At 40.2% G+C, this 12,500-nt stretch overlaps 1 protein-coding gene across 1 annotated transcript in view; it reads right to left on the bottom strand.

Annotated features, from left to right (window-relative positions):
• LOC106808704 (disintegrin and metalloproteinase domain-containing protein 12-like) overlaps window positions 1–12,500 on the bottom strand; it is a 102,891-nt gene that overhangs the window by 55,886 nt on the left and 34,505 nt on the right. The window contains exon 3 of the mRNA XM_014811533.1: window positions 4,339–4,415. Coding sequence (XP_014667019.1) covers window positions 4,339–4,415 — 77 coding nt within the window. The remainder of the gene's footprint in view (window positions 1–4,338; window positions 4,416–12,500) is intronic.

The raw sequence follows: 12,500 nt of genomic DNA, 5'->3' as shown, positions 1-12,500 counted from the left end.
CAACAACAACACAACGACAACAATAAAGACAACAACAACAGCAGCAACAGCAGCAACAGTAACCATGACTTCAGTAGCTGTAACCATAACAACGGCTTCAGCAACATCCACAGAAGAAGCAGCGAAGCGAAAATGTGTTACGTGTCAAATTTCCATGACACATTGACGTTACTGTACGTAATTTCGATTTTAATAAAAATGTTGATCTTTTAAAACCACCATTCCACGTAGTGTACGTGATTAATAACGCGTTAACCACCAAACTTTGCCGTGGCGCGGAAAATTAACATTTTCACTAGACCATGGAGTCCGCCTGCAGCTCTGACTGCCAGCCAACCATTATAGCTTGATTTCCTCTGAGAGTCATTGCAGCTAAAACACAAGATCGTTTCGTATAAAACTGATAGAGATATAAGTTATTTATGAAGAGCCACTAAACTGAGTACGCGTGTGTTAATAGCAATCCTTTCCACGCACGTCTGGTGCGACCCCCCCCCCCTTAAATTGCAATTTACACTCTTAAACATAATATAATTCAGGGAGCAGTGAGAAATATGTTACCGTTTATTAGAGACATATGTACAAATTTATGTGGAAGATTATTTGATTACCACAGCAGGATTTAATGGTTGACTATATTTTAGCAACGTATATATTTGCCAAGGGGATATACGTGGGTTGCTTCTACGTAATTATCCTCACGGTTTCACAGCATCGGTATCAATTAGGCAACGTGGTTTACCATCAATTATGATTAGACTAGCATGATTTAGAGCCAATTTGTTCTCTTGCTGCCTTTCTCGGTTTAGACATTCCCCCCCCCCGTTTTCCTGTGAAAAGGTTGTCACGCGGCATCACTAACGAAAGCAGCGTCCCTATGACCGATAAGGCAATTAATTTACACGCCGAGCAAAAAATGTATTTTTCTTGAAAATTAGATTTAAAGTGCAAAAAGCGTTTTTCTAATAGAGCTGTGATATTGAAAGTGAAAATCCTGACTGAACAGCTGTTGCAACAGTGATTAATATGCTAAAAACAGCTTTGCTGTAGTCTTATTTGCTGACAAAAGAAGCCATGAACCAAAGAAGATATCCTCTGTCTATAATAGATAATGTCGACTAACAACAGATTTTCTTCTTCTAACAGGATCGTGAACAAAAATTTGTAATCATTCCACGCACGCACGCACGCACGTACGCACACACGCACGCACGTACGCATGCATCCACAAACGAACGAACGAATGAACGAACGAATGAACGAAACAACGCACACATGCACGCACACGCATACACCGCCACACCGCCACACACCGCCACACACAGACACACGCGCGCGCGCACTCACGCATGCACGCAGACACACGCACACGCACGCACGCACGCACGCACGAACGCACACACACACACACACATGATATATATAACGTACATCATTACCTTACCACCTGGTGGACTAATACATAAGAAAAGGAGAAGTTGCCATTTTGCGGTTTGGCATTTTAACTCGACTAACCACCACTAGCCCGTTTAGGAAACTCGGAATATCAAATGAGTTGACATTTACATATATTTCAACATATTAAATAAACTTGATATTGGGAAAGCTTTTATGAATGAATTTATACTATAGGTAGCACATCCATTTACGTAATAACTACAACAGTCTAGCAATAATAAGAATGAATCACACGTGGTATTTTCTAACACGGTGAGCGGAATAAAAAATTTGTGTCCACAACATTAATGTAGCCGAGGGTGTGAGAATTTATAAGACGCGGTGACTCACACTATGGCAAACACATAGGCATGCACACGCAAGAGAAAAATCTTTTCATAATGACCTTACTGACAGCTGCAACACATACTAACTGGAGAACGCGTGCGTTGCCAGCGTGTGCGAGAGCGTGTGCGTGTAAGTTCGTGTGGGTGTGGGTGTGCCAGTGTGTGTGTGCGTGCGTGCGTGCGTGCGTGCGTGCGTGCGTGTGTGGACGTGCGTGGGGGCGTGTGTGTGGACGTGGTGTAAGCGTGTGTGTGCGTGCGTGCGTGCCTGCGTGTGTGCGTGCGTGCGTGCCTGCGAATATAATTTGACCAGAGTAAGCGTCAAAAAAAAATTCTCTGGGAAATTTTATTGCTGTTTATTGTAACAAATAGCAGTATAATGTTAATTTTTCTATAAAAAAATATTACTGTTAGAAATGACGTCTCTAACACACGTAAGACCACAACAACAGGAGATAGACAATAGGATATTCGATTATTTTTCAAGTTGCGAGACAATCGTCAATAAACATTTTTTCGGTGTATCTCGGTATCTGCATGCATGGTCGTTCAATGTACGACCCTTTCTCAGACCTTTCTACGATTCAATTCACTCGCTAGGGTTTAAAAAAATATGTCTTTAAACATGTCCAGATTAATGAACGTTAATTTACAACGAAATAATTTTACAGGAGCTGGTGGGGGGGACTTCCGTCAGGAACCTTCTATTATTCTATATACTATTATTATATATATTATTATTATTTCTATATATTCTTATAAGATATTGCAAATGCACTAGGCTGGGCATAAAAAACGACAAACAAAGACCACGCAGTATCAAACGAACGGCGCCACGAACATTGTACTGTCGTCATGACCTGGGGCCCGTTGTCAGAAACAAAATTGGTCTTAACATTAGTCTTAACATTAACAATTTCTCTTAGACCGTCAACGTCACTTTGTTTCGCATTGTTATATGAGAAAATCTGCTACGATTTTTCATTCTCGTAACTTCGCAGCGTTTCTGTCAACGGTCTAAGAGAAAAAGTTAATGTTAAGACTAATGTTAAGACCAATTTTGTTTCTGACAACGGGCCCCTATAGCTGGCTTCCATGAATGAATTATGATACATCTAGTAATGAATTTTACATCGCTGAACTTTTCATTAACAGCACGATATTTGGTTATTCTTGGTGTTGTGACTCTTATTGTTTGCGTATAGTCATTAATGCTTTATATACTTTGTAGCAACACTGATGTTTCCTAAACAATTTTAGCAACGAAAACAGAGACGGAGAAGGAGATGGAGGCAGAAAGACAGAAAGAAAGAGAGAGGGGAATAGAAGAGAGAGAGAAAGAGAGAACGAGAAGATGTGTGAGTGTGAGTGGGAGGCAGGGGGCCAAAACACAAAAGCATGGATGCACAGAGAAACGTAAACAGCTGGATGGGGGAGAAAATGAGACAGAATGATAGACAATAGCCGAGTCTGCATGGAGAGAGAATGAGAAACAATGTGACACAAACTTACACACAAACAAAGATCGAACGAATGAATGACGGACCGATTGATTAACGGACCGGACCGTCTGCATGACCGCCTGACCGAATGACCAATTGACTGGAATACAGAATGGAAAGGTTCACCCAGTGTGTTAGCTTCAAAGATATTACACGGACCAGATCATAACTAAGTCTAATAACTGCACAGCTATCACAACGAATTTAACAAGCCATATGTTCACAGCAGCTCAGCGCACTTCGCTGGAGGTTTGATTAGAACATGAATATTCATATGATAAGTGACCACTCATTGATGAACAATCCTCGCGTCGATTAATGGATGATCATAGGTCTAGCTAGATGTAATCAGCTGTAGTATTTCACATCATAAATGCCGAGAGCCATCTTGTGAATGGTGAGAGAACATAACTTTTCAGAAGCAATAATGCCTTATATTAAAAAAATATATATAATAAATATGATATAATATTATAATAAATAAATAATATTATAATATTATAATTATATATAATATAATTAAAACCTTACAATAATACTAACCTCAATGTTCTGATAGAGCAAAGTAAGCCGCGGGATAAACATAGTTTATGGACGACCTTTGATTAAGCATGCATGCAGATCACGACATTCCTTTAATTGCATTTAGTTATAGGCCGCTTTTCCGATCGATAAAGTCCAAAAGAGAGCTAGCCAATGAGATGGCATCAAGAGATTGGAGGTCACCAGGCAGCCATGTATCTTTAATCACACGGAAATTGGTTGTCTGCATGGTTCATCAGGTGATTAGTCGTGGCAATGGCTCAGATTTATTCAATGATGTGCAATCATGTATGTATCATTCAACAGTAAGGTCTACAGCGTGGTAAATGGCAAGTTACCATCAGACACACGAGTGTCTACCAAGTCGACAAATACTCAGTAAGTGTTGTGAGCTTAAAAAAAAAACCTTTCAATAAATTGCCGGGATGATATACCGATGCATCATTAATGTGACACGGTAACAACTTATATTACCCATATAGCGTTACGTAGCACGTCATTACGCTGTTTACCTGTTTAGGCTGAGGTCTACTGTGAACGTCTTCTGAAATGCCTCGAATACAAACGATGTTTCAGGCAAATGCCCACTCTGGAAAGAGAGAACAATTCTTCACTTAACAACGTACGATCATATTCAAATGTGTTAAAATCATGAGTTTTCTTTAAGCCATAGCAAGTGATTAATTCACGATACATTTCACAAATTTCAAATAAAATTACTAAATCAACTTTTTCAATCGACTTTTCCACATGAAAAATGAAATGCAACTGCATGAAACGTAATCATTAGTGATTGAAATAAACCTATGATTAAGGGAATCCAACAGACTCCCAACCTAGAAACGAGGCAGTCAGCAGAGAAATGAGGACGTTCGTGGTCCAAAGTTCAAACTTATCATATGGATTTATTATCATTACTATAATTATTATTTATATCATTATTGATCTTTTTGTTAGTGGGAGCATTTGCACATTCAAAACTGGATGGTTAGCCTAACTCCCAGCTGCGGCAGTCACCATTTTACACCAAACCAAGCTAGGCGAGATCATGTGGCACAGGGATGGCAGAGCCATTGAATAAAGCTGGCCAGACACAGACGCGTCAGGGCTATTTCACGACAAGGCGCTTCAGCTTGTTCGCATGCCGGTGCAGGTTATAGATCTGCCTATTCACACGGAGCCAAACACACTGACGATACAGCATCAGCAATGTCGGTTTGTCCCGTGCTTGAGTAATGAATGTGCATTACTTTGACCGTGTTTAAATTGAGCTATGGCGAAAGTTAACAATTCGTACAGGCAGCGCACAGTTTTCCCTTTTTTTAGTTTAGATTGGCTTGGAGAAATTCCAGTTTAAAATCGCAAGTGCAATCTTAATTGACAGGCTTAAAATCGGGAGTAGTAGCGATAATTTGGACACGATACCAGCAAGTGATATCCTAAGCAGATGTGACCATGCACCACGCATCTATCCACACTATCAGATATGTAAACTAAATAATATTATAATAGGTTCATGGTATCAGGGGTAATTTTTAATTGATTAGTGTCAGTTATTATTAGCTGTTAATTTGAGAAAATTGGGAAGAATAAGTATCATAACAATCGCGTTTTTAGGCTTAGTTGTGCAAATTAAGTAACAAGAAGTTTATGATATTAAATTATATATGACTTGGTTTTGAAATCCTGCTTTTCTATGAGTTACAAATTTGTTTCTTTTATTTTTAACAATAATTCATATAGATGCACGCAATAGTTTACACGATATCAATGATAATAGTACCGTAGTGCGACAGTTATTATCACTTGATATATATATTTATATATATTGGTTATTTAACGATGTAACATAGGAAAGGGAGTTCGGTATAAGGATTAGCACCCTGTACCTGGAGCACACTGGGCATGCAGGGCACTGATTGCAGGAACACGTGAACTCCATACACATGAAATACAACGTGTAGTTGTTTCTTCTATCATTCTAGTTGGTTCACAACCTGTCTAACTGGTTGGTGCCACCCCCGAAATTTTGGCAGCTATTAAACTATATTGACAGCGATTGAAAACACTATGTTTTGGGGTAAAAACGTTGTGCTTTTTGAAATAATTGGTTCATTTTGTATCACGAGTTCATTGCATGGTCATAACTTACAAACTACGTAAGCGCGAATTTACATAAACAAAATTATCACATCACGATAAGACATCCTATTATATACACATTTGAGTTACACTGCTGTGCCAAAAAAATCGTACACGTTCTCTTTAGCCATATAATGGCAATATTGGAGCAGGAAAAATAGTATATGCGTCTGCAGATAAACATGACGGATGACTGGATCATCGCAAGATTGATGTGCAGTAGCAGACTATTCGCTGTGGCGTAAACTTGCACGCAACAATATTATATAACGCCTGTGACAGCCGTAGCACCTAATAATAATGGATAACATTGTCAAATCGGGATTTTAATTAGTGAACGGTTCTTCGATTTCAAAGTTTCATCAATCACAGCGTGCTGCTCTTTGCTGTGCTTGCGAAAAGGAACGTCCTCCATTTCACAATGTCTTCTATGCAGTCTGGTTGCAAAAATCGAAAATGCAGTAAACATTACGCTGTAATTATGGTTGATAAATAACATCAGCAGATACAGCTTCTACTATTATTATAATACTACGCGCCTCTAAAGGGCATTATGAGTACTGTAAGCATACCGACGTTGCGTGACAACACAATACACAATACACAATATTCAATACACAATACACAATACACAATACACAATACACAATACACAATACACAATACACAATACACAATACACAATATACAATACACAATACGCAGCACTGTCATCCAGCGTGGAAACATTGACCCTATAACATAATAATACACGTAGCCATTATAATGTACTCGTTGTTGCTTAATGCTAATGCTTATGCTAATGCTTAGCGCCTAATGCTACTAGTGGAGTCGAACTAATCACGTTTTAGACCTATATAGGTTCTTATTTAATAATTTAGGGTGAAAATGATTGCAATACTCTTTTCAAAATTACTGTAATGTAACTGTAAGTTAAATGATGCACTGGGAATATCTACAGTCAAATAGTGGTATGTGATAAATATTATTTCACTTTTATTCTAAGCTCATGGTCTGAAATGTGCAATAACGAAATTCAAATGTACTAGTTGACAACATCAGCACAATATAGACACCAGCATAACCTAAATAAACTGGAAATTTGCATAAACCTTCAGTAATGTTTCTATTTAGGAGTTTATACGAGAATGAAGCATTCTTGTGCATTTTGAGGTTCAGTAGCACACGCGGAACATAAACAAACCAAATTGGTATGGCATATGCGCACGCTGTTTGTTTGCTTTTCGATCTGCAGTCAGAGAATGGTGGAACCCGAGTCATTAGAATGTCGATCATTAATAAGTATATGTTTTAAATTTGGAGTCTTGCATGACTTCACATGAGCACAGTGCTGGCATAACTTCACTATGGTGACTTGCCTAGTTGCTATGTTAGACTTTCATTACGATGGCCAGCTGAAGACCTCCAAGGAGTGCTGGAGTCATTGAACAGCAGCAGCAATAACAGTACGTATAATATGTTTCAATACCTACAAGGTTAATTGAGTCTATTAAGGGGTGGACACACTAGGCGATTTTTCATGCGATCGAGCCGGCCGACCGAGCCTGGCGGCTCGATCGCATGAAAAATCGCGTAGTGTGTCCAGTGAGTCGCGGTCGATTTTCGAGTCGGCCGGCCGAGTCGCCCGATTCAAACATGTTTGATAATTATTTGAGCCGGCCGGCTGCAATCGCCTAGTGTGCCCGGGTCTGCGATTGAGCGGCCGATTGTACAATTCATCAGCCAATCAGCGTGCTGAAAATCCACAGAGTCGCCCGACTCAGTCGCGTAGTGTGTCCACAGAGTCGCCTGACTCAGTCGCGTAGTGTGTCCACAGAGTCGCCCGACTCAGTCGCGTAGTGTGTCCACAGTCGCCCGACTGAGCCGGCCGGCTTAGCTCGATCCCCGGCGATTGAGCCGGCCGGCTCGATAGCATGAAAAATCACGTAGTGTGTCCACAGCTTTACTAATAGAATAGCGTACATATGCTGCAATTTTGACTATGGTACGTTTCAATACATACAAGTTTAATTAAGTCTATTACTAATAGAATGGCATAGATGCTGCAATTGTGACTATAGTGCGTTTCAATACCTACAAGTTTAATTAAGTCTATTACTAATAGAATGGCGTAGATGCTGCGTGTGGCGTAGAATGGCGTGACTATAGTACGTTTCAATACCTACAAGTTTAATTAAGTCTATTACTAATAGAATGGCGTAGATGCTGCAATTGTGACTGTTGCCCTCAGATATAGGTAACTATTGCCACAACTATGTGTCTATGTCTCCACAGTGAGTGAGTGAGTGAGTGTGTGAGTGACTGAGTGAGTGAGTGAGTGAGTGAGTGTGTGAGTGAGTGAGTGAGTCAGTGAGTGAGTGAGTGAGTGAGTGAGTGAGTGAGTGAGTGTGTGAGTGAGTGAGTGAGTGAGTGAGTGGGTTAATTTGTGGGTGGTTTGTTAAGAGGAAGAGCTTAAAAGCCTATAGTGCAGACTTGCGACTTCGCTGCGACCTGCAATCGCATGCGATCGGTCGCACGCCTCGCCCACAGGCACTTGGAGCGTTTCAATAAAATATAATGCTAAATATATTTATGTGTCAGTGCGCAGCAGCTAGCGTGCGGCAGCCAGCGTGTGTTGCAGATGAGCATTTGGACGGCATTTACAGGAAATTGTCGGCAATAATAGGTGAAAGAGAGTAGAGAAACATTAAGACTTTGGTAGTAAATAGATTTCGTATAAATTTATTTAGCATTATATTTTACTAGCAATGTACCCGTCCTTTGGACGGTGGGAATTCATGAATGAGTGTATTAGTGTTGTAGCTGACCTAATGATGAAGGGCTTCTTTGTAAAGTATGTTTTTGGTCTTCGTGTGCTGTACGCGTGTGAATGAACATTGCCCTGGGTTTGCCTACTTGTGAGAGGGCAACATAGAGCATATGCCATGGTAACCCGACCAGGCTGTGTGACTAACGTCAATACACCTAGGGTATTCTAACCCTAGCAATACCGTTTCTTGGAGCTAATGCCATGGAAGAAAACAGGTGTGGTCAGGCCCAAGCCTATGGTAGTAAAAGTTTATAGTAGTGATGCTCACGGGTGCGGGCATATGCTGTGAATGTAGAGATGCATGGTTTAGCTGAGAAGAAGTACTTTGAAGAAGTAAAATAGAATACAAAAGTTTATTTGATGAGATTTACAGGTGATGGACACTAAATTACAGAACTTTATGGTATACAACGTTGGTAGTGTAGAAAACAGAGTCTAATTTCCCTTGAGTTTGGTTGTGAGTAGTTTCCAGTTGAAGCCTTATCTCAGCGAAAGATTTAGCACTTAAGAAGTCAACGTAAAGTTGGCCATGAGAGAAGACGGGTTTTGGGAGGAAAATCCCCAGCTTCTTGAAAGTTTGACCTTGCGCTTTATTGATGGTGATGCAGTAAGCCAAGCGAATAGGGAACTGGCGGCGTTGAAGTGTAAATGATAGCGTGACATCGGATGGAGCTAATATTATTCTGGGTATTAATGTTCTTTGTCCACTGCGAGGGCCGGTGAGTATTTCAGCATCAAGTACGTGTTTGTGAAGTCTATGGATTTTGAATCTAGTACCATTGCAGAGTCATTCTCGAATATTTTGATTTAGTTTTCAGTGATAGTTTCTATGAGTTGTTTGTCAGCAGTTTGGATATGGTGTTCGGGGGCGGAGATTTTATCGCGAACGTCCTTTTTAGTTTCATGTAATTGCCTGACTGTCTGACTGACTGACTGTATGAGTAACTGAAACTGATCCTAGGCCTTCGGACGGTGGGAATTCATGAATGATTGTATTAGTGTTGTAGCTCACCTAACGATCAAAGGCTTCTTTGTAAACTATGTTTTTGGTCTTCCTGTCCTGAGTGTGAATGAACATCGCCGTGAGTTTTCTTACTCGTGAGAGGGCAACATAGAGCATGCCATGGGAGAAGACAGGTGTGGTTAGGTCCAAGCCTATGGTAGTTAAAGTCTGTCCCTGGGCTTTGTTTATTGTCATAGCATAGCAATGGCGGATAGGGAATTGCAGTCTTTTAAATTGAAATGGAAGATCTGATGTTGAAGGGATGAGTGGTATACGTGGTATGAATACGGTTTTGCCAGTTGCTAGTCCATGTAGGATGACAACGTCTATGACGTTGGCATGGCAAGCTGTGACTCGACAACGTGTTCCACTGGTGATGTTGGGTGGGTCTAAAGATCTGAGGACAATGATGGGGGAACCAAGTTTAAGAGTAAGTTTGTGTGGTGGTAAGCCTGCGGTATTAAGGGAATTCAAGAAATCCACAGGGAAATGGACAGCTTCGTTGACAGTAAGAGTCGAATCCGACAGACCCTTCCAAAAAAGTGCCGACTCAAATTTTGTTATTAGCATTGTTGTAAAAAGAATATTAAATTGATTTATTTTAAGGCAAGATCATAAATAAAGTCGAAAAATAAAAATTTGTGTTCCTAAACAATATTTTTCTTTCATTTTCCATCAAAATATGCATCGGGGTTTAAAGTTCTAGAAAATGAACACATTAAATGATAGTTTTGGTGTTTTTGACTTTAAAAGAAATTTTTAAAGTCAAAAAATGTTTTTTTACCTACCGACCTACCGTTTAAAAAAATTGAGTTGGAACCATAAACAGTCATTTATTTTGTTTTATGCCTAATATCGAATTATATCAGCAGTTTGTAAGAATTGATATTAGAATTGAAATCCCCAATATCAGCAGTTTGTTTGGTTAGCAGTTAATAATTTCAGGAGCTTTCTGGTCAGCAGTTGATAATCACTGTCTGTGGGGCTGCCTGTGCGGTTTAACATGTTTTGCCAACAATACATAATTCATGCAGGAATTGGTGACAACCGGCAGGAATAATGCCATTTATTGACTGGGCAAACATGGTCACTGTGTTTGTGTAGGCCTACGAACTATGATTGTTATTCAAGAAACAGGCATATTGATATTTTGGAAAACCTACTTTAAGTGCAGGAGATAAAGGTATATTAACTTGTATTAACTCAGCTACAAAGTTTTCGGCGTCAAACTCAACCAAACGTGAAGATGTGGTGAGCACATTGTCGTGAAGAGCCTCATTATGGATTTTGGGATATCCCAGGGGAGTCCCATGAGGGGAATTCCTTAACTTAAAAAGAACTTAGCTAATAAAAATTCGCTGTTTCCCTTTTATAGTATACATTTTAAATTAAATTTATTTTAAATATGCATATATTTAGGATGAAAAAAAGAAGTTGCGCACCTGGTGAGAAATATAATTTTTTAATTTCCGCGGCTGTCGAGTTTCGAACTCCCGAACCCTAACCTATTAGGCAAGCGTGCTACCCCTGCGCCACAGCGCAAGCTGTCAACGACGCGTACTACATTGGTTAATGGTAGTGAGTAGTGACGTCGATCGATAAACCGGTATGGTATCGGTACACCTGTGTTAAATAAAACGACTTCAAATTCAACTTTATCCTGTTTTCATCATTGCAAAAGTGCGCCAATGTTACTCTATGAGTGGTAATGCATCGTTTACAGTCAAGCAATTTCAAATCATGCGAGCAGATTCAGAGAACGTAGCTAACAAAAAATGGGCTGTTCCCTTTTATAGTATCTTACTATAATTTGGCGAATGTTGTTTGTATGTATGCATGTATGTATGTTTGTAAAAGGCTCCGTCAGTTTCGATCCAAATAGCGCCAAACTTACAGAAGAGATCGATGAGTACACGGGACGGGTTCTAAACTATACTCGGTTTAAAACCGTTTGTTTGGTCTTAAAAAAGACAAAAAAACAACAAGAAAGTAAACATTTGCCTGACAATAGGGGGCGCTGTTTTGTTTACGTTCTGTTTGTATTTCGTTTTGCTTGGTTTCAACAGGTTTCAATTTCGTGTTGTTCTGTGTCTGTGTGTCTGAGATTTGTGTAAGCCCCATAATGTAAGTAGAAATAACCATGTAATAATGAAGTTAAATATTCAGTAGTTATTTGGCCATAGTTTCGCTGATAGGGTCTATGTCCCCCGGGGTACTGCCGGAACGTACCCTGGGTACGGTCCGGTATACCGAAACGTACCCTGGTAACTATCTAGCTTATGTGGTTAGGGTTAGTGTTAGGGTTAGGGTTATGGTTAGCGTTAGGGAGTAAGCGTAGGCGACTCCCTAGACTCGATAGTGGAGTAGGCGAGGTATGGTCCGGCATATTAGATAGTAGTAGTAGTATTTAGTACCAGGGTACGTTCCGGTATACCGTACCGTACCCAGGTTACGTTCCGGCAGTACCCTGGGGGACATAGACCCTATCAGCCATAGTTTCCCATATGCGATGTACAAGTTGAATTTCATCAGAGCAGATTTTTTTTGGAAGTCTGCAATGCTGTACAGTGTACGGGTGTCGTGAACACCGATCTGTCACAAGCGGTCCGACCACAAGCACGTAATATTACGTCGTCCGCACAGAGTGCAAACATGCGTAGAAGTATAGGCGGTCACAACCACGCAATATTACCTGGTCC

This window comes from Priapulus caudatus, unplaced genomic scaffold, assembly GCF_000485595.1.
Source record: "Priapulus caudatus unplaced genomic scaffold, Priapulus_caudatus-5.0.1 Scaffold298, whole genome shotgun sequence".
NCBI lineage: Eukaryota > Metazoa > Priapulida > Priapulimorpha > Priapulimorphida > Priapulidae > Priapulus > Priapulus caudatus.
This window is presented reverse-complemented; position numbering and strand designations above follow the sequence as displayed.